Source organism: Sabethes cyaneus, chromosome 3 (genome assembly GCF_943734655.1).
Source record: "Sabethes cyaneus chromosome 3, idSabCyanKW18_F2, whole genome shotgun sequence".
Lineage (NCBI taxonomy): Eukaryota > Metazoa > Arthropoda > Insecta > Diptera > Culicidae > Sabethes > Sabethes cyaneus.
Genome location: NC_071355.1, coordinates 29,768,130 through 29,791,151, shown reverse-complemented (window position 1 = coordinate 29,791,151; position 23,022 = coordinate 29,768,130). Strand labels below are relative to the sequence as shown.

General features: G+C 40.2%; 1 protein-coding gene across 1 annotated transcript in view; it reads left to right on the top strand.

The window, feature by feature from the left end:
• Window positions 1–1,734: 1,734 nt before the first annotated feature.
• The window catches only part of LOC128741981 (uncharacterized), a 39,356-nt gene continuing 18,068 nt past the window's right edge, over window positions 1,735–23,022 (top strand). Inside the window, exon 1 of the mRNA XM_053838134.1 lies at window positions 1,735–3,349. Coding sequence (XP_053694109.1) covers window positions 2,653–3,349 — 697 coding nt within the window. The 5' untranslated portion in view covers window positions 1,735–2,652. The remainder of the gene's footprint in view (window positions 3,350–23,022) is intronic.

Sequence of the window (23,022 nt, the reverse complement as noted above, 5' to 3'; positions counted from 1 at the left end):
GCTCAGATCATTTTTCCGTACCTTTCCAACATCCAGAATGTGTGCGCAAGAGGTTAGTGCAATGAATTACATTTTGTGGATGAGATTTATTTATAAGACATATATTTTTTCGCTGCGGAATTTCATCATTCGCTGTTCCGGTTGTTGAAGAAACTATGCCACAGCACCATTCAGTACGTGGTGGTGAATATGATATGACAACGATTAACGCAGTAATTGGAAATTGGGATAACGAATCAGGGTAAGTAAATAATTTAGCAATATGACTAAAATACCTGATGCTTTCCTTTGTAGTTCTGCGAATGTTGATGAAAATAATAACGCTGCAATTTTTGACAAACGACGCAGATATATTACAATGGAAACAATTGCGGCGGTTATGAAAAATCCGCTTACAGCGGCGGTGATAACGCGCTCAGGAGATAACCGCGAGATAAACGCAATGTTAAAATTTAGGTTTTATGGTTTGCAGTTCTACAAAATAACTGTTTTGTAGTATGGTTTTGATGAAAAACAATTGATTTAGTAAATTTTCATATATTAAATTGCAGAAATCTGCTCTGCGGTGATCTTTTGATGATTTGGTTCAACAGTCAAGATAACCGCGATGTGAGGATTTTTCCTGATGCAATCTGCAATATTTGTTGATTGGGAGAAATCAAGGCGTTGTAGTCAAAAGAGCAAAATCGAATCGAAAACAAGGAGCCAAGCCTGGGCCAAATGTGAATATTCTTTTTTGTGGTGTATAAATTTCATAAGGTAATGTATTGGAATTTGATTTTTACTTAAGCGGTTTCATAAGGTAACATAATGAAATTTTCTTTGCGTTTGAGTCATTTCATAAGGTAATGTAATTGAATTTTCTTTTCGTTTGAGTGGTTTCATAAGGTGGTTGAATGAAATCCTTATAACAGCGTTGAGCTATTCATATAAGGTTACAGTTAAAAGTTCAATCGGTTTGAAATCAAACTACAAAATGGTTTTAGATAGAATGTCATAGTGACATTTCATGAAAGCCATAATCAAGTAATTACGTTTCTGTTCCATAAGGTAACTTTATGAAAAGTTTATTTTTGCCTTGTGGCAAATTTTCATAAGGAATTTTAATGACTTTCACTCTAAAATTTTCCGTAGTGTACAACTTTATGTTTCTCTTCAGCTGATCTGCAAAATTAAGCAATGTTTATATTTTTACACTCGAACTACAAACAATCATGGATATTTCCTTAGTAAAGCCCCAAACACAATGCATACGGATTTTACTACATTGCGGCAAGTTGGCAGTTTTTACATGGGTTTTCTGTCAAATTGCCGCAACGTAGTAAAATCCCAATGCATTGTGTCTGGGCCTTAACTCCGTCAGGGCGAACTCGACGCTCCTGCAATGAATGTCAAAAGATTGTGCCTACTTGTGCTGAATAACCGCCAAGCTGGATAGGTATTTATTACGCGTAGAAAAATATTTTAATCACCCTTTTAAATTACATTTCTCTTTATTTCCCTTTAATCGTAACGCATCGTAATGGCCAAAGTCCGCGTAACGGCCCTTGTTCCTTTCTCCTTTCTGCTTTACTGTTTTGGTTTGTCTGTCCAAATTTTCGTTTTCGTCTGTCATTCTCCTCGATAACTCTTTCTCTTTCTTACCACCTGTAGTGCGCGAGTTTCAGTTCTGTCCTTTTTCCAACTTGTAACTTTTCGCAGCTTCATTCTTTCCGCAGTCGTTCAACGTGACGGTTAAGTGTTGGTGCTTCTGCTTCGGGGTAGAAAATTGTAGAAGATATAGACCATAAATCGGAAGGGAAACGGAAAAGCACATTTCCGGCAGTTTCTGCACGTATGCAAGCGTCCGAACGTACAACAAAGTGATTGGAATCAGAAGAATCGAATAATTTTTACCTTCCGCTTAGTTTGAACCGTGATTGAAGTGATATTCTCTCCAGGTAGAGAGTTTTGGAAAATAGTGTTGAAGGAAATCATAAGTAGAACCTACGTATCGCGCCAGTGTGTGATAGTAATCGCTGCTTTGTTTACAATTTCTTATCAGTGCCAGTAATGTGTGTGAATGATTGAGTTTTCTTTTCGTGGTGCTTGACGAAAAGCGAAGGTGCCCTATTACGTGGTCATTGTGCGGTTCTGAACAAGGCGAAAAATGTGAACCGAGATCCGCTCGACACAAGAGCAGTCAGCCAAGCAGGAATCGCGTTTTTTTGCTTCTCGTACACATCAGGCACCTCGCCCTCGTACCACTACTACTGTTGCCATCATCGTCGTTGTCGGACGGCCACAGTGAACGCTGTAGGTACAGTGCACCACGCAAGGGAACCAACCCGCTTCGCATTGAGCGTGTGACGGACAGGGAGAGGAGCAGGCCTTGGTTTCCGTCAGTCACATCAGCACCATCATCATCATCATCGTCATCGTCATTATCATCGGATCGGCATCGGCGGTAGCAGCGACAGGCAAAATACGGCTGCTTCGCTGCAAACAGGCAGCAGCGGCCTACTGCTGCGTACCCTTCGGTTTCAGAAGCTTGCTTTTCTCGTGACCACAACGGCTAGTAGTGTGTATCGAACCTAGCGCTCTGGTTTGTTGCGAAGTGAAACAAGAGTCAATTAATTTGGAATAATTTGAGTGTAGTTTTTCTAAGTGATCATGTCATACGCACCCGGTGATTCCGATCAGGAGATGAGCGCTGTAGGCAGACAGCGCCATTTACCTATGCAGAATGGAACTGCTCCTGTGTTAGGTGATAGTAATGAGGTAGCCATCCTTAGGGAAGAAAATTGCCGGCTGTTGACCACTTTAGTTGAGTGTAATAAAACGCTTGAGAATACCAAGCTTCGATACGGAACAGTAAAACGGGAGTTCTATGCAGCGAAGAAACGTCTGAAACGGATGGGCGATAAGCTGCAAGCACTATCCGGGCACGGTGGCACTGCACCGGATGGTAGTGAAAGCGGAGAAAGTACTCCGGCCCAGCAGGCGACAGGGGCCGCCTCCGCAGCCGACGTGGACGATGATGTCCGCAAGAAGTGGAAGGAACCGAACGTTAAAGCGGCCGTCAAGCTAAAAGCGGCCATCGGTGTGCATGCGTACCAATCGTTGATCAAGGATGGCGAGCTACAGTTGCCTAGTCTGCGCACAATTTCGCGCTACGTGGACGCACTGAAGAAGGCCGGACTGAGGCCAAACTATGATTTCAACGTGCGTGACACGGAATCGGTCGGCCGGCTGTTCGTGGAGGAAGAGGACAGCGGCGATGTCGATCACAATCGAAACCAGCAGGCAAAGCCACAGCAGCGGCATTCCAGGGACGTATCCGATACGGAGGATCCGGTTAATTTCAGTGGTAAGTGGCATTTGTTGACCTGTTGATGAATGATAAACAAACAATTTACATAAGTGGCACCAATATTGGGTTATTTTACCAGACATACAATTTGTGGGTAATGAAACTTATTACGATTTGCTTAATTTATTAAAATTAAATTAATTCAAATTTATTAAACAGCATGGGATGAAGGTCATCGACGTAGAAATAGACAGTAAGTCTTTTCTTTTTTGTTTTGCGGTGTTTATTTCTCACAGTAGAACTAGAACAGGTGTGTACAAGAGGGAAAGTATGAAATTTCAGCAACACACACACACACACACACACACACACACACACACACACACACACACACACACACACACACACACACACACACACACACACACACACACACACACACACACACACACACACACACACACACACACACACACACACACACACACACACACACACACACACACACACACACACACACACACACACACACACACACACACACACACACACACACACACACACACACACACACACACACACACACACACACACACACACACACACACACACACACACACACACACACACACACACACACACACACACACACACACACACACACACACACACACACTAAGAGGAAAAAAGAGGTTTTTCAAAATTATCATACAACAATCGCCTGAAGGATCCTAAAACATTAGGATATGAATGCTATTTAAGACGTTTGCAGTCTCCTATTTTACCAGAAAACTAAGAACTATGTTCCGATTTAATAATTCTGGCGTATCTTTTTAATGGCACCTAAGTAATAACGAGAGATTCCATTTGTATCTACCCTCTTCCGCTTATTATAACCAGACAAATGCACTTGAAGGCATTTATTTTGGATGAATGGAATGCTGGTGTGATTAGCTAGCTAATAGTCAAGAAAAATTGAGGAGAAATATTGAACAGAGTATCTCAATATAACTTAGGTTCTTTCGAAATGTTACACGAAAATGTGGTTATGGAAAACTCCAAAGAAACATCTGAAAAAATTATGTCTTATGAAAATCTTTAAAAAAAACTTTCTTTTTGTTCCTTAATTATTGATCATTAATTTACGATAGCGTTATTTTTGGTTCATAAGTTATGGTCGATAGGACTTTATCACTGTTGTTTTTTAATCCAACCAGTCCGGTGGATTTACTTGTCGGTCATCACTCTCAATCTCTATTCGGTTTCCATTACTGATTCCGTATTTTTCATCGTTCATCGTTCAGCACACAAAGCTCTTGGGATCCGTTTTGGTAATACGCCCTTAGCGCTGCCGAAGACGACTCCTAAAGTTCTAAATGCAAGAAATATGCCGTCTTCTAAATGATAACTGACTGTTTAAAATAACGCCGAAATCCTTCACTTGGTCGACATGTTAGATTTCAGTACCATGGAGCTTGTATTTAAAAATCACCGGTCGAGCGAAAGAAATAATGGAGTCTTCAGGATTCATGATCATGCAGATCAAGTTACACCAATCCATAAAGGTGCAAAGCTCTCGTTAAAGATATGAATTGCATCGATCTTGGAGCGAATCCTAATAACGATTCCAAATGGCTACGTTCGGCTGCTCAGAGTTCGGTGAAAAAATTTAAGTGTGCATAGCTGGTCTCGATCGACTGTATCGTACGCTGCTTTGAAACCACTAAAGATCTGATGTGTGAGCACCTTGTACTCGCGGACTAAAATTACTCGGCTATTATTATTGCCTTCCATTTGTGAGTATGATGCACTTGTCTTTACGGAAACATGGCTTAGGGCTGATATCGACTGCAACGAAATATCTCCTGACTACTCACTCCGACTCCGTTGTGATCGTAACGAATTGACCAGCAATCACTCACGGGGCGGTGGAGCGTTGATTGCAGTTAATAACGCTATGGAATGCTAGTCCATTGTCCTTGCGGATTTTAGTTAACTCGAACAAATCGCAGTCCGTATTAAGTTGCTCGATTTACATAGTTACTATTTATCTCCCGCCCAATTCGATTACCGAACTACGCTCGGCTCACGCAAAAGCGGTGCAATGTGTTGCGGAGCGTCTTTCTGAGTCGGATATAATTGTATCAATTGGAGACTTTAATTTACCTGACTTGAGGTGGCACTTTACAGACCCAATATTTGACAACGGCTTGAGACAAATTAAACATTTTGTCAACACGAATGGCAGGCTCTTAGATCTCGCATTAACCAACTTCCCAGAACGCTTTGACATAGTCGCGCCATCTTGCCCGTTGTTGGCGGTCGTTTGTCACCACGCACCATTCGTTTTACTACCTGACGAGGTTGACGCACCGATATCGGACGACCTAAGTGAACAAATCAAATTCGACTACATACTCTGGATGTGACTACGACATGCTGAATTCAATTTTCGCAGACGTGGATCTTTCTGGTATTAGTTCAGTTAACCAGATGCTTTTAGATTTCTATGATTTGGTTGTAGACATTGTAGCTTGACACGTTCCTAAAAAAAGACAAAGATTGGCCTCTAATTTCAAGCAGACGTGGTGAACTCCTGAACTTCGAAACCTGGCCTAAAAACCTTCGTAAAATGCGGAATCAATACTTCCAAACTAAAAACCAATCTGATAGAGTTAAATTTCGTGAACGTGAGGCAGTATTCGAAGCCGTTCTTTCTATAATGCACGAAAACTACCTGCACAGGATTCAGTCAGCTGCCAAACAAGATCCTTCGTGATTCTGGAATTTTATTAAGAAACGGAAAGTCGGATATCAATCTAGCGCTTATACAGTTTTCTGCAGACGAAGGTAAGAAAGCCCTGGAAGATGCCGACTCAATGAAAGGACCCGGAACAGACGGCCTGCCTCCAATTTTTCTGAAAAACTGTGCCGTTTTGCTTGCGTTACCGATTGCCGCCGTTTTTAATCGCTCGCTCCAGGAAAGGATATTCCAATTCACAAGTCGGGACGTCATAAATCGGCTACCAACTATCGAGGTATATCCATCCCTTGCTTCCTTAGTAAAATATTTGAAATACTGATCCACAGAATTTTGTACAGAGCAGTGGTACCGATCAGCTCGAACAGTCAGCACGGCTTCATGAAGCATCGCTCGACAACATTGAATCTAATGTGCTATGTGACAGCGATATCGCGTGAGATTGACCCTTAGCCACAAGTGGACTCAATTAATTTTGAGTTTGCCAAAGCCTTTGATACTGTCCTACATAATCCCGTCATCGACAAATTGAATTACACGGGATTTCCATCATGGTTCTTTGAATGGCTAGGCCTGACTGACTTGTCTGATCGCAGAGCGTTCGTTAAAATGAATTGAGCCGTGCACTCCCGGCAGAATATTCTGCAAATCTTCTGGGGTACCCCAAGGCGGTGTGCTTGGCCCTCTCATCTTTATCATCTATACCAACAACTTGTTGAAGCTGCTTTCATCATTGAAACTTTCTTGTGTCGATGATATAAAATTTTTTCGTGTGATAGCCACTGTCGTAGTCGACAACGTCGCATTACAAGCAGATATCAACCAACTGCTTATTTGGTGTGGTGACAACGGTCCATAAGTAAAAAATGGTATCGGATTGTCTGGAACGTGTCGCGATCTAGGGTTTACAATCGACTCGAAGCTGAGGGTTAACGAGCACATTAACCTAATTACTGCCAAAGCTAACACAGTGCTTGTGGTGTCATGCTTGTGGTGTCATGCTTCTGGATTCACCGACGTTTATTGCCTCAAGAGGCTGCACTGCTTGCTTATCCGAAGCATTTTGGAGTACGCATCCCCTGTTTGGGGCCTTCCCAAATAACGCAATCCCTTGCGATTGGATTGAGCGTATCCAGAAGAATTTTTTGCGACTCGCTTTGCATCAGCTGCATTGCAATAATCCAGTTAGTCTTCCAAGTTATCAAAAAAGTTGTAAGTTGATTACCGTGGAGATACTCTCAGTCAGGCGAGTCAAACAGCAGCGGCTATTCGTCTTTGATTTCATAACAGGAAACGCTGAATGCTCCGAGCTCCTGTATCAGATGGGATGAAATGTACCTCCTCAGCGCACTATGGGCCAGAAATTAAAATTTCGGGACAAAAATATTTACTGTTAAACAGCATGTCTCAGCTCAATGTGGTCTTCGGGACTTTTTGAATAAAAAATTCTTCTTGTAACATGTTTATTTCAACAGACAGATCAATGTGATGTTCTAGAGAATATTTTGCACATAAAAGAGGAATATTTTTGCTGAAGACTGTTTTGCTTTATATGCATTAATTAATAAGATATAACTGATTTTAGGTTAAAAACCGTTTGATGAAAATACCGAATATCTTAGCCATCTGCAAGTATCTGCAATTAGTTGGCATACCAATTTGTAGGGAATTATTAAAGCTATCTGCCCAAATGTGTATTTCAGAGAATACCTGGGAATAGTGCGGATTTTTTTTCATACATTTTATAACTTAATAAATATGCGTCCCAGCGTCAAACAGTCTTCACAGAAAATATGTATTTCAACATTCTAAGTAACTTTGTAGAGCATTTGTAAGCAATAAAATAATCGTGTGCAGAGTTATTGAGTGTAATTGATTTTTAAATGCTCTTTTTTAACACATCATTATATTTCGTAACCGGTAAGAGATAGGTAGTTACTTTATTCAGCAAAGTTGCTTATTTTAATATTTTCTGCAACTTTTGGAGAAAACCCCTTTTTTTAAATTATTTAAGAAAACAAAAGTTTGTATCACCCTAATAGGTGAATTCATGGTCACCCTAATAGTGCAGGAAGATGCGTTATATTTTATTATTTTACTTCTCCGAAGACACTACCCTTGAAAAAATGCACATTTTTCATCAAACGGTTTTTAGCCTAAAAACAGTTATATCTTATTAAATAATGCAGAAAAAGCGAAACAGTCTTCAGCAAAAATATTCCTATTTAATGTGCAAAATGTTGTCTAGAACATCACATTGAGCTGTCTGTTGAAATAAACATGTTACAAGAAGAAATGTGATTTGAGGGGTCGTTTATAAACAAAGGTCTATTGCTGAAAATGGGTAAAAGGCAGAAGTTTGATATCTTCAGAAAAAATACTTGAGATTGGTTTATCTTTAATATTCTGAAACCAAAAAGGTGAAAAAAAATTTACTCAAAAAGTTATTACTTAAATTGTTGTTAAAGTAGCACGTAAATATTGGACGACCCCTTCAAAAGATGCACCATTTTTTCATTCAAAAAGTTGCCGAAGAATACATGGAGCTGAGGCCCGCCGTTTAACCGCAAATAATGTTGTAATGTCCCGAAATTACAATTTCTGGCCCATAGTGCAGCGGCTTCGTAATCCGCCTTAATATGTAATTCCGTTTCACAGAACAAACTACGGCTATAATAATTGTTTTAGTTTTTGCTAACGGTCCTTTAATGATGTTTGTAATGTGTTTGGTTTTACGAGCCGGAGAGGGTAAATAGATAAATACTCCCGAACCCGACATTTCTGCAAGATCTGTCGGATGGTGAAAATTTGGTCCGTAGTGGCGCGAGCCCCCATTAGCCCGCCTGATGATTCCCTACGAAACCTTATGCTATCTGTGACAGACGACGTAAAAGCATTTGGGAGAATACCTTGTAGGCAACGTTTACCAACGTTATGCCATGATAACACTAGTTAACCACATGGGGGGAAGTTCCCCAAAGCCGGACAGCTCCCAATACCGGACACTCCATACTTTCATAGTTCAAATGGTGTACTTTAGTAGCTAATATGATAAAATAACCAAAAAAGACAAAAAATTAGAATGTGTGATTTTATGTGTCAGAATGATTCATGAAAACAGAGATTTGTTTGTTTATATCTACCGCTGATCGAATTGTTATGTTTCGGAAAATAGGGATTGAGAAGAATGAAAACATCACTTAAACCGAACTGGCTACCTTAACACAAAACAAAAGAGCTTCAATGTTGTGCATAAAAAACTGCTGATTTTTATTCAAAGCAATTTTTCAAACATCTTTGGTCAACAAGTATGCAAGCAATAAGAGATTTTAAACATTTTGTCATGTATTTTTCAGAAATATAAGCCCTGAAGTGGTTTATTTTACGATTTCTGTTAAGTGTCCGGTACTGGGAGCCACAATTTTTAAGTAATGATTTTTATCGATTTCTCAGTAGGCTTCTAAAATAGTGATGCAAGTACGTGTAACCTATTTTTATTGGAAAATAGTCTTCTAAATTACTCTTCCACTGAATAAAAACTGAAGTTATGCTAAGTGTTGATTTTATATATGTTAAAATCCTCAGGTGCCGGTACTGGGGGACTTCCCCCTACTACATCCTTTATTTTGAAATATTTGGTTTCGAGGTACGATGCTGATTTAACACGCCAGTCGTCGTATGTTGGAATCTCGGATAGGCGGTGTTGCTAGATAGAGTCAATATGATATGATTGCCAAGCCAAGCCAAGCCAAGGTTTTCTTTCGTGGTACTCTTCAAAAGCATGTTGTGGCCTGGAAAAATCTAGTAGGAATCTAGGGTAGGAGGATGGATTTTTAAAATCGACGGAGGGTAAGGTAGAAGAAAGTAATGAAACAAAGGTGTTTATAGTATCCAAAGAGAGTGGGACAAAGCGCGAAGGGGAAAGATCGGATAATTAGATAAAGGGAGGGCCATTGAAGCAACGCTTAGCTTCTCTTTACCCATGCTGGAGGTTCACAAAAAATAGGACAGGCCAAATAGGTTAAACATTTCGGACTAATTAAACCGGTTACAAGATTTTGATACACTAAATTTTACAAAGATGGCGAGAAACTTGTGCCAGCCTGGGTCCAACAGTGGTCTTTTGGCATTGAAAGTGGAATTGGATTTGCATTTACACTCGGAATTCGAATTGCACTTCAGACTTCAATTTTTAATTATAATTTTATTTGAAATTTGACCTAAAATTGAATTGATTTTTAAATTAGACATGAAACAGGACCTGGAATAGGACGTAAAATTATGCTATGCCTCCATTAGACTTGAAATTTGACTTGAAATTGGACTAAAAATTAGACTTGTAATTGGAGATGAAATTGGGATTAAATTAGATTTGAAATTAGACTCATATTGCTGCTATTTTGTTATTGACCAGGAGCGAAAAGCTTACTTGGTACGCGACAGTACGTTATTCCTCTTTGCACAACCTAATCAAATCCTTGCCAGCTAATCAATACCGACGCTGACCACGTCAAAATGCGGAACCTGGTGGGATAGAAGGGACCCGTTTGTCCAATGCTTGTTGCTAGTAAAGTCCAAGGAATTCTCTGCATCTTCAGAACGAACACCATGAGACATACTGGAAACTTGAAATTAGACTAACATTGAACTGAAAATTGAACTTGTATTGAACTTGAAATCAGACTCAAATTGGACTTGAAATTAAATTGAAATAGGATATGAAATTGCACTTTAAGTAGGAGTTAATATTGTAATTAAATTGGATTCAGAATTGCGCTTGAAATCGGATTTATATGGAACTTAAAATTTAATTTATTAATGGAAATGAACTTGAAATTAGAGTTGATATTGAAGTTGAGATAGAAGATTAAATTAGTAAATATTTTCTATGACAATCGGCTATAGACAGAGGCATCTGTTTCAACTGTTTGCTCAGACTCTGAATGATGCATGAATACTAGTTTCGGGCTGGTACCGAATGGCCGAAACACAAATGGCCGAATCACAAATGGCCGAAATCTAAACTACCGAATTCCAACAACAGTCACAGAAGGCCGAATCACGAATGGCCGAATTTTCCCGGAATGCCCAAATCAACAAAATTTTTATTGCTCATTTTTTGTTAGACCTTACACATTTTGTGCATATTTTTACATCTATTTTTCTCCGCGAATTTGAAACTTCCCCTCGAAATACCTTTAAAATTTTCCCCTCTATTGCCTTTTGTTCCACTCGCATCCCTGTGATGATCAGCGTCAATGATAGGTGAAGGAAAAAAGTTTTTCGTAAATTTCTGTAGCTTAGTTTCAGAAAAACAAGACATAGGGGAACTGTGGGTAAGACGAACAGGGTGGGTAAGACGGACAGGTGGTTGATTCTACCAGTTAAACATTAAAATTCGTAAATGTTTTGATGGGAATCCAACAAGCTTGCTATCTCATGATGTCTGAACGTTTCAATCATCATTTAAAACTTTCCAATTTTGATAAAGTACAAAAAAACTAAAAATTGGACATGATTCTGCGTTTGGATGTAACTTTTTTCCGTCGGAATTAAGCTTTTTGAGTGGTTTAATTCCAAAATGTTGCCCATAGCATGAAGTATTTCGATTTAATACCTTTTCAAGTAACGTCTGCATTGAAATAATACGTAATTTCATTTGCGTATGAAAAATTGTGAACGCTTTAAAAAAATGTATAATGATGGGGTGAAATGGACAACTGCTAGTGTGGGTAAGATGGTCAGTGAACATATTATATTAAAATTGTTGATTTTGCTTCTTAGTGATATCTCAAGCATATAAATGAAAATTTAACCGGAAAACGTGAACTTCAAACAAATCAGCAGCGGCCAGGCATGAAACAGTTTTTGGAATGCTTGTTCATATTGCCGCTGCCAACCAACTTTCTATTGGCTGCCTCTAGTGGGAGGGGGTGGACTGCCCCCTTAATTTTTTGCACGCTACACCACCATATTTTACGTATTTAATTTGTTAAGGGTCAAAAATAATAATATGCGCTCAGTGGGGACGATTCACAGTACCTGTCCATCTTACCCCCACACATTGTCCGTTTCACCCGCAGCACTAAAAAAGTTCACTTTTTCGGACCATTTTTAAAACTCAAAATACACATTGAAAAACATTTTTTGTTAAATATTTCACTAGCTCCTTTTGAAAACAATATGTTAAACTGAAGTAAACTGTATTCAGGTTTTATAAATCATAAGTTCTGTGTATTATATTAGCTGTTCTTCTTAACCTGTTCGTCTTACCCACAGTTCCCCTACTCTGCGTCTTATTTTTTATTTTGGTAGATATAGTATAGATGATTGATAGTTGTTGCTTCCCCTAAACGTGAAATGATTTACGTTTATTATAGGGTGCGAGGCCTATTGATCGTGTTAGTAGCAAATATTTCCTAGATGATTCAGGGCGAGACGGGCGCAAGCCGCGAGTGTGTGCCGGTGACCCGCCGTCGGAAGCGCCGGCAACTAGGTTTACTGACTAGTAGGGATTATCCCTTAGTTAACTCCGAACGAGCGGTAGCGAGTAAGGACAGCATATACCCAACATTTGTGCAGGCTGAAGGTCGTGATTATTTTCGGCCGAATATGACGTTCGGCTATTCGTGTTTCAGCCTTTTGTGATTCGGCCGTTCGTGATTCGGCCTTTAGGTATATTATGCTATTTGTTATTTCGACCATTTGTGTTTCGGCCATTTGTGATTCGGCCATTTGTGTTTCGGCCATTCGTAGGTAATCCCGAGTTTCTCTTACAACCACTTATCTTGGGCAAAACGAACACAACTACAAACAGAGCTAATATTTTCTTCGCACACTGGAGACTGAAGACTATTTGCTCCATATTCCAAAGAAAATATCGGACAGGTAATTATAAGTACTGAAACGATTCGCTTCGTGACCTTGAGAACATGCATTCGGCAGCTCTCCGGCAGAAAAAGAAACATGAAACAAAACTAACGGTCATTGGGGGGCAGAGCAAAGCACTTCAAAAGAAAACAATCTCGTGGCTTGTCAGAGAAGGTAACATCCAACACAGAGAGAGAGAGAGCCGATCGATTCGTCTTCTGCGCTTTGCCAGTAAAACGCACACAATTAAGGTTTTTTCAGAGCACGGTGTAAGCCTGGTTTCGACCATTTTGATTCGACCATTAGATCTACTACCCCATTTGTTATTTCGTCCAATTGAGTTGCGGTCATTCGTGTGTATGAGTCGATTAGACCACTTGCAAGCTAACGGCAGATTGCCGTTATGTCTATCATACAATATGCCTTCCCAAATATGGATCGATTTACTTGGCTTAGACATGAAATTGGAGTTGCCAAACTATGAAATTGGAGTTTCCAAACTATGAAATTGGACTTGAGACTGACTGGATCTACTTTTACGCAATTATTTTATTTATCGGAAAAATACCAACTACTGAAATGACAACTCTTGACTTCCGGGTTATAAATTGAGGAATTATTTCCTCCAATATTAATTTTTTAGAGAAGGTGGGGCATGCCAGTGAGTAATCCTCGGTTTTATCTGCTACGCATGATGCTTGCAGCCATACACGTGTCAATAAGGTATAACTTGGTTTAGTTATATAAAATTAGTTACCCTGATTGGCGACGCAAATCAGATTATAAGGTCTGCATTCTATTTGAATTTCACAATTTAAGAGCAGAAGTTTCGAGATTTTATTCTTGTTTACAAAAACGACCGAGATTTCAAAGATGATATTTGCTCCTGAAATGTTCTGTCATAAGACCGGCTGAGCTCTCTCTTAGTTTAATAGAAACTCGGTAAATTTTGAGTAAACTCAACACTCACCATATACCTAGTTTTTCTTGATTGTTTAAACTGACTTGACTTGAGTCTAAATGACTTTTTAGCTTTCCCATTGATTAAGTTCGCTCTATAGCACTTAGTTAGAAATTTCGCAGAATGGATCTGGACGAATAAATGTAGAACTAGAGCCGTGTCCGGTATGTTTGCCGGCTGTTCATTTATTAAATGACTAAAACTTGAGATTAGTCTAGTTTATTTATTTCTATACCGTCATGAAAAGAAATCTAGTATAGATTTATTGAGTTTATCTTGCTTAGGTACTTGCCGTAAGAAGCAAATGCAGTACCGGACAATTCTGACAGACAAGGAACTCTTAAAACCTTTAGTGGCTTTGATCGCAGCTTGGTTGCCAAAAAATGCAGATATAAGCAAATTTGTATTTTCTTTCAAGGCAGTCGTTTGTAAAATCTATTATTGCAGCAAGAATGGAAGTGATAAGTTAGAACAGAGTTTTTCGACTTCGATGACAAATAAAGTGTAGTCAGTGGGAAATACAAAATGTGTACAATTCAATCGTTTCAAGGTTATGTCATCAATTTCTTATAGTTCAGACGAATGATAGTTGCTATCCCTGAAATGTGAACAATCTATGTTTAATTCTGTAACTAAAAAACGGAGAGAATTTTCGTGGGGAAAAAGTCGAATCCGATCCGGAAAATATAGAAAAAACGTTGGGATTTTTTTTAACATGATATGTGTCATGTGAAAACATAGTATGTGTCATGACAACCACCAAGTAATGTAATGTAATACCTAGGCATGTAGCATCAAAGCAAACTGCGAGGTACTTTTCAATCGCTTAGTTTGGTGCATAGATTTTGAGAAACATGCGTAGGATGGAACTGGTCGAATATCGAAACCTATTCGGTTAGGTTTTGGCCAAGTCCAATCTGAATATGGAAGCCAATCAATTTTCATAGATAGCCATCGAACCTTAAAACGTGTTGTAAATTTGGGAAAGAACAGTTTTCTGTGCACTAATAATGACCGGTGGCAACCGTAAAAATATTAGTCCAGCTTTCATAACCTTCAAAATTGTCCGATACAAATCAAATATTAGGGAAATGAGTTAGCACGACGTCGAGAAATCCTTTCATCATTTCCAACTCCCGCACCAGTGGCGGTCCGTGGTCGCGTCATCGGACGCCATTTTGGCCGGGCGAGGCAAAATCATCCTGCTCGAAGGGGGACCGGACCGGACCGAAACCGATCGATGATTACACGAGTCCTCTCCGGTACCTGCCTGGCTGTCTGCCTGCCTGCACTGGCACGCCCCCACTTGCCCTTGCAGCCTGCAGCATTTGCCTGGATCAAACTATCAAACCAAACCCAACTATTGCTGCTGCTGCTGATGATGATGATGATGCCGCCGCGCCACGCCGCTACTTGCACTGGCACCCCCGAACCACCCTCTCGTCGTCGGCAGGCAGACCAGTGACGATGATGCTCGGCATGACATGACACAGGGGCACCGGGAAAAAAATGCTACCCTGCTGCTGCCGCTGTTGCCGTTGCTACGATGGCCACGGACCGCTTTTGCTGGTCTTCTTTGAAATCCCACTCGCGTGAAACTGCGCTACCCATACACAGACGAAGGGTTCCGTCCCGTTTTGTGGCCATATTTCCCAACGGCATTGGTGCACGGCGCGAGACGCACATCCAAAGGGACACATGGGCTGGCTTAAATCCGGGCCATTTGCTGTGCGAGGTAAACTGGAATACGGACTCGCTCGGTCGGTCCCTTCTTGTGCCGTGTGGCCGTTCTGCTCTTTGTTGTTTTGGGCTCGGTTTCTCCACTCATTACAGCCGAATACGAATAGTGTGTATGGTGAAGAAGCAAACGGGCGGACTGGCGGGCGGTCGGTCTGATGAGTGGTGTGGAGAGGGCGAGCGGATTGTTGAAAGGAAGCGAAAGGAGAAGAAACTTGGGCCAACATCAGGCAGGCTACAGCCAGCTGCTGATGGTTTCCGAAAAGGACACACCACCGTGCAAATAAGCGACCGGACGGGTTTGGCCGCGGTATCGAGTGTTGCTGCGTTGCGAGGGACAACAGATGGTCGTCGTTTGTCTCGAACAATACTTTCCACGCGCTTCGAAGCCGCTGCTGGCAGAACGGTACTTTCTCGGACAGAATGATTGCTTTCGAGTTTGAAAGCCTGATCGAAATGTTTTTTTTACCCAGAATTTAAACATCAGTTTTGACAAATTTACTTTTTCTAGGCCACCCCATATTGGCCAAGACCAAAAAAAAAGGTTGAACGAAAGACACTTTACACGGCAGCACAGCCGCAGGTAAAGAAATCAAGAAACTTTTACCCGCTAAGGACAAACACTTGCCTTGCCGTAGCATATCTTCCTCTTTGTTGGAGGCTGTGCTGAAAACGGTCGGCTCTAGTGGCAACATAAACGCCGAACCGAGGGCGGATTTCATCACACTGTGTGTGCCATCATCGTCCATCGCAGACCCAGATTCCAGTAAAGCACCGCACCGTGCGTCGGTCGTCCGTACCAGCAAGCATCATCCGAAGAAACGGGCCATGACCGAGAGCCGCAGAGCCGTGGCTTGCTCGTCGTGTGAGTGTGTGTGTGTGCGCACCCGACTGTATGGGTGCTACCTTATTTGCTGCCTACGCCGTGTGCGTCAGTGATGCCGCGTGACTGGCTGGATGCGCGGTAGGGGACACACAGCACAGCACAGCACAGCACGGCACGGACAACGGCGCTCTCGACTACGGCGGGTACGATAGGGAAAAAATACCCTGAACCGGATGGCCGCACAACAACGACGACAAACGCCGCTGCTGCCTGCTCGAGGCCACCGAGACGTAACTCCGTGTATGCTGGTATGAGTAGTGGTAGGACGGCAGGTAGACGAAGGAAACACGCCACTACAGAAAACTTCAAGCCGATGCGGTCCCCTTCTCGAGTTCGGTTTCAGCTTCACCTTGCTTTCGTGACGACGACGGTGATGCGACGAGTGCGGTTGGCCGTCGCATTGGGGACGCGCTCGACGAGGGGGGTTTCTCAGAATACTGAATGGAGTACCTCTTTCTGAAGCTCCGGGGGATATGGCCTCCCGAACAACACGACACGGTAGGTCGCATCGCTAGGGTTCTGTTCAGGCGTCGTCAAGGTTTGCTTCCCTACGGGTCGACTGGCCGGATCGGAGCTGCTTTCCAGCCAGCTGCCTGCCAGCAGCAAAGGACGAACCGAACGAAGCATAGGGATGGGACGAGAAAGGGAGGAAGGATGTCATTGATGATGACTGAATGGTGCTGCTGCTGCTGACGTTGCTGTTGCTGCTGCTGCTGATGATGATGACGGTGGCGATGATGATGATTGCGCCGTTGGCGCTGATAGGGCTCGGGACTCTTAAGTGCTGTACTACGGGTAGTGCGCGATTAGGGGTGAGGGATGTTTTCCTGTCCGGCACAGTTGCCACGGCGCGCGTAGGTTCCATAGCATGCCTGGCTGGGTTGACGAAAGCGGGATTATTATCGATTTTTCTCAACGGAAGCAGCGGAAAGCTTACATAACAATGTTCCAAACTTGACTGTCTTATCAACACAGGAGACAGGGACAGAGGGTGGTAGGGTCTTTAGTGGAAAGTTACCTGATGTGCGATTCAACAAAGAAAAACAAAATTGCAGGTTCCATGTGTGAACTGTTTGCTGCAAGTGAAGAACATTGATAAGAAAGGCCGCGCTGTTTTGTTAAACGTAAACAGCGTGTTTAAAAAAAAACAAATTATTTTGGTTTCGATTTTTAGATATCATTTCTTGATTAGCTAAAATAAATGCCATAATGGGTGCCATAAATATCCTATTGCTCTGTGCGCTGATCGGAGTTGATGTAGATCGAGCAGAGCTCTGCCAAAGTTTGCAATCTGCTTCCTACTTGCTTCACACATAAAGCGATCTTAGCTGCCATTGCCATTCGTAATGAGTCATATCGAATGGGCTAAAATGACTAAAAAACGTTCAGTTCGGTCAAAGGAATGGATCATGATCGAACTTTATGCTTGTTTATTATGATCACAGTTGCAACATTTGATCGGATGGTGTGTTTACAGAAAAAGCCATGTTCAATTGTCAACCATTCGAACCTATAGCTGGAAAGTGCTCTATTGAATGTACTCTCGATTCGAATTTGAATTCAAAACAAGTTACGTCGTGACATTCACATTTGAAGAAATCAAGATTGTTGAAGCTCAATTTGCCTGGATTTATAAAACTTAAAGGACAGCATTTCTTTTTATTATACGGCTCAATGGTTTACTTGTGCTATAGTATGCGTAATTTTTTTTGTAAAGAAAATTGAATCAATTTATTTGTTGTACCAACTCTTTTTTATATGGAAAACCACATTTTACAGTAAAGTACTGCCCATAAATGCATAACAGTCCCATCTGACTTTTCACCACTTTTGAGATAAACCTGGGAATCATCTTCAAATTAACTGTTCTTTCAATATTTCAAACAAAAAAATTATGTTTGTTCCCAAGATGTTAAAAAATATCAAACTATGTCAGTCCCATATTACAAATAAACTCATAACAGTCACAGTAGTAAAAATATATCAATAAGCATCTGTTTTTTTGGAAATGCCTGGACCGATTCGACTGCAGCAACTACAAAACGGTAGATTTTATGGTCTAGAAGAATACTATTGAGGAGAATTTCGATCGGGTGTACGATTCCGAAGTTACAGTGGGAACAAGCTTCGGAATATACAGGACTTGAACATAGAAGCAACTTGAATCACACATCATGTGACACCTATAAATACACGGATTTGCAAATCTAGACTATTAGTAGTCGTATAAAGTGTTCAAGACATCATTGGCCACATCTAAACATGTCCGTGAACGCTCCAGATACCTCTACGGGGAACAGTTTCTGAATTTAACTAAAATACAACATGTGACATCTCTAAGTCGGTACTCAAAATTGCAAAACTAGTTTGAAATAGTTCTTTTGTTGTCACATATAATAAGCCGTATGAATAAAAATGATCGCGCAGCCTTATCGCGAAGCCGGAACCAGGCTTCCACTCAACGCTTTCGCCTGTTTTGCGAGGGATGCTGTTGTAAATGCCAGATTGACTCTACTCAGAGGATACGGAATGCTTCACTATGTCCAACTTCTTCGCTGCGGGATGAATCTGGCAGTACGAACAAAACATCGAGCGTAGTTGTTTGACTGGTTTCACCATGGCTGTTAACTGATAACGTGGCATGGAAAATCGCTAAAGTCCGTCCAGTTGTTTAATGCACATGTCGTTATTAATGCGCAGGCCCATTACATTACTTCATTATGGGGCATTATGAGTCTTTATGACAGAATGATTCATTTAGGTTTAGCAAAAACTCAATTACTTGCATCACATGTAACAGGCCAGTGCATTTGAAATGCGTCAATATGACTACTTGCTTTTTTACATGCATTCATTGCGATGCAGATTTAGATGATTAAACGAAGAAATTGATTGATGATTTTGTGTTTATAGTATTTTCCATGAATAAATGATTTTAATTTTTGATTTTCCTCCGATATTTTTATATTTTCTTTTCTTTTCTACAAATTTTCCGAAGTGTTTCAAAACCGGGGACACTTCTTTATTAGCCACAAAAATCCATGTTTTAAAATTTTGCTATAACTTTTGTGTTTTAAACAAAAACCATATACTTTCTTTGGCAAAAAGATAGGTAGTCGTTTCAACTTTCCAATGCTTCAAAAAGATTTAAAATTGGATGATCCGGTCAAAATGTATGGCCAAAAAACAAAACCTGTTTCATAACCGGGGACCTTCCCCTACCAATTTTATGTGGTTTTTGTATCATTTACTGACATTTTCAAATCCCATGGACATAGACCATTATGTTGCCGAACGTTTTGAGAATTGCATGTAAATTATATATGAAATCATAGTGGTCTATGTAGATTGGTACGAATAAATCGCATATTTTGACAAACGTTGAGATTTTTATGTATTCTCCTATTGAATCACTTTATACCCTAAACATTAGATCACTAGGCTTGGAGAAAATAACTGAATAGAATTTTTATAGTTTTGCAATTGCGTTTTCTGTAAAATTTACTGAATGGTCAGTAGACCACTATAATTCGGAACGGCTCATATATACGTATGCAGTGTACTCTGGAGTAAGGAGGGGTAAAAGTGCGATGGGGGTAAAAGTGCGATTCAACGATTTATCGGTGCAGATTCCGAGTAAATTTACTACATTGGCATGGATGAGTGACTACTTTGACAGCTTGAATCTAACGTAAACTTTGGTTGCTTACGAAGTATAGCTGCTGAGTTATGTGCAAACGTTATTTTAGGGTGGTTTTGATGTAATTTTTCGCTATACGGCAAAGACGATATCAACAGGAGGATATTACTTGTTGAAAATTTGTAGCAGCGCTTTACATCACTCACATATCTGTTTTGAAAAAACGGTGAAAAGAATTAGCGGGGTAAAAGTGCGATTCACGGACGGGGCAAAAGTGCGATTCATGGATGAGGCAAAAATGTATAGCTAGTCATATACAGCACTATATTACAGATACTAGAAATGGAAGATCTGCAGAAAACTGTGTACTCTACAGATGTTGGCCGAAGGAAAACAATGTTTTTCTGCTGATGAAACAAAAAACATGCGTTTGGAAAAGTTTCGATCTGATGGAAGCTGCAATACTCCAGCGCAAAACAGGAAAGGTGCAAATTGAGAACATTCCTTACCGAAACATACTGCAGATTGAAGATAATATGGTTTTGTTAGCTACTGCTGTGCTAATTTCATGGATTCGAGCTTCGAATGCCCCGCGGTATTCACACTTTTGCCCCGCTAGTGGGGTATAACTTGCTCAATGAGGAGCAACAAAATGTTAACATTTAGAAAGAAGCAAAGGGAAATCATATAAAAATAATTACCGTCAGCGGATGAGCGTATATGTGTGCGTGTATTGAATGATTAAGACTGCAGGGACAAAATTAGATATTAGACTATCTAATATGAGGGTACGGCACTAGTTTAATTGCAAAAACACTTGGGTACCAATCGAGAGAGTGTGGGTTGGAGTCCCACCTGCCATTGAACGACCCAATATATCGTTGGCCTCATATCGAAAGTTGCCGGTTTCATCCAGTTTATCATTCTTGGCACCAATAAACTCCTTCACCTACAAAAAAAGCATGAAGGTCTGTGCCTAGGGGCACGAACGAGGGGCTCACGTGGGACTACGAATGTTGGTTCAATTCGACGAAACTTGACATATTTCAAATGTTGGCCACGCAAATTTTAAATTTATTGTATTGCAATAAATGCTCTGAAACATTCCTTTAAATTGGATACTTATATAATCAGTTTTATCCATTTCTTAGAAATTGTAATTCCACTTCTTCTGGTGATTGGCGACGATATCACATTTTAATACTTTTTGTGTTAGGTACTTGTAGTATTAGTCAACTTTAGATAACTGACTTGAAACAAATGTTAACTGGTTGAAGAATCTTGCTCAAAACATAAAATATTTGTCATTGACCGCATAACTTATGCTTGAACGGAAAAAATAAATAAATAATCTAGGTTATCATTTACCACCGGTTCACATTCGTCAATTTCTTGGAAATAGTTGATATATAGCAGCATTTATTGTGACAGGTTGATTTGAACTATAATTGCCTTTCAACTAATATACGAACAACATTATAAAATTATGACAGATAAAATATCATCAGTTAGCTCACCCTCTGTTTATCAGTTATTTCACACTTGACAGCAATACAATCGATAGTATGTAAACAATTGCATGAAACCAATTGTAAATCAACAAATTAAGGGGGCATAGTACTTTTTCAACTTAAAAAAATCGAAATTTTTTTTATTGATTATTTCGAAAGATTGACATTTTGACCATATGTGTTTCTAGTCATTTCGATGAATTCCAAAAATTGACAAAGTTACAGCTATTTGTACCGCGCATGTTTGGAGCGATTACACAGCGAATACTTCTTCACGTCGACTTCAACGTCGTTTTTCTCGAAACCAGGTTTTGAAAGTCGGTACCATAAATATCTCAAGAACGGCTCAAGCAATTCTCATGATTCTTTTTTTGTTTCAATGCCAACAAAATTATCTAGTGTTTGACCCATCCTTTTTTCGATATTACAATTTTTGAATTTTTTAGAAATGTTTAAAGTCAATTTTTTCGGCTAAAAACCTTACTTTTATGTTTGAATGTCCGCCATTTTGTTATGCGTTCGAATTTTAAAAAAGGATGGGTCAAACACCAGATAATTTAATATACTTTCATGTCGTTTTGGAATTTTTTAATTCGGATAAGACCCCCAGCGCCAATCCATGGTACCGCAAATCATGTTTTTTTCGAATGATCATGTTCAAGGAGCCGTAGGGGAGAGGGAAAGACGTTCACATATGCAAACAAAATTGTAAATATTAGTATAAAATGCAATGTTTAGAATGCAAAAAAACCGAATCGATTCGCTTTTCGCGTTATCGAGAAAAAAATATTTGAAATAAGGCAAAAAATATGGTGTCAAGTACTATGCCCCCTTAAACGCCCAAAACCTATTTTCGGGCCAGACAGTCGCTAATTTTTGCTCACTTGGAAAATTACTGCATCACGTCACATGTATGAATATTCCGGCAACCTCTTTTGACGTAGGACTATGTCTTTCAGGAAAGTAGCTGGTACAGGGGGAATTCCAAAAAATTGAAAAATGCGAGCGTCACGAAAAATGAAAGATTTTGAGCGCTAATAACTTAGCGGTTCCTAGATCGATTTTAAATATTTTTACACCAATCGAGCGAAAATCTACGCATTCACACCAATAATGAAACCTATTGATTCCAAAGTACGTACTGTTGAAAAATTGAAAATAATAAAGCATTGTCCAACTGGAAATCCTCGCTTCGTGATTGGTAGGAAGATTCTTTACGACGATCTTTTATATAGTCATCAGTATGGTTTCCGCTCCGGGTCCAGCACCTTGCAGCCAGTGAATTAGTTAACGATATTTACAGTACATTACATTCGCAACAAGTGTTGGGCGTACTTGTCCTGGATTTGAAAAAGGCATTCGAC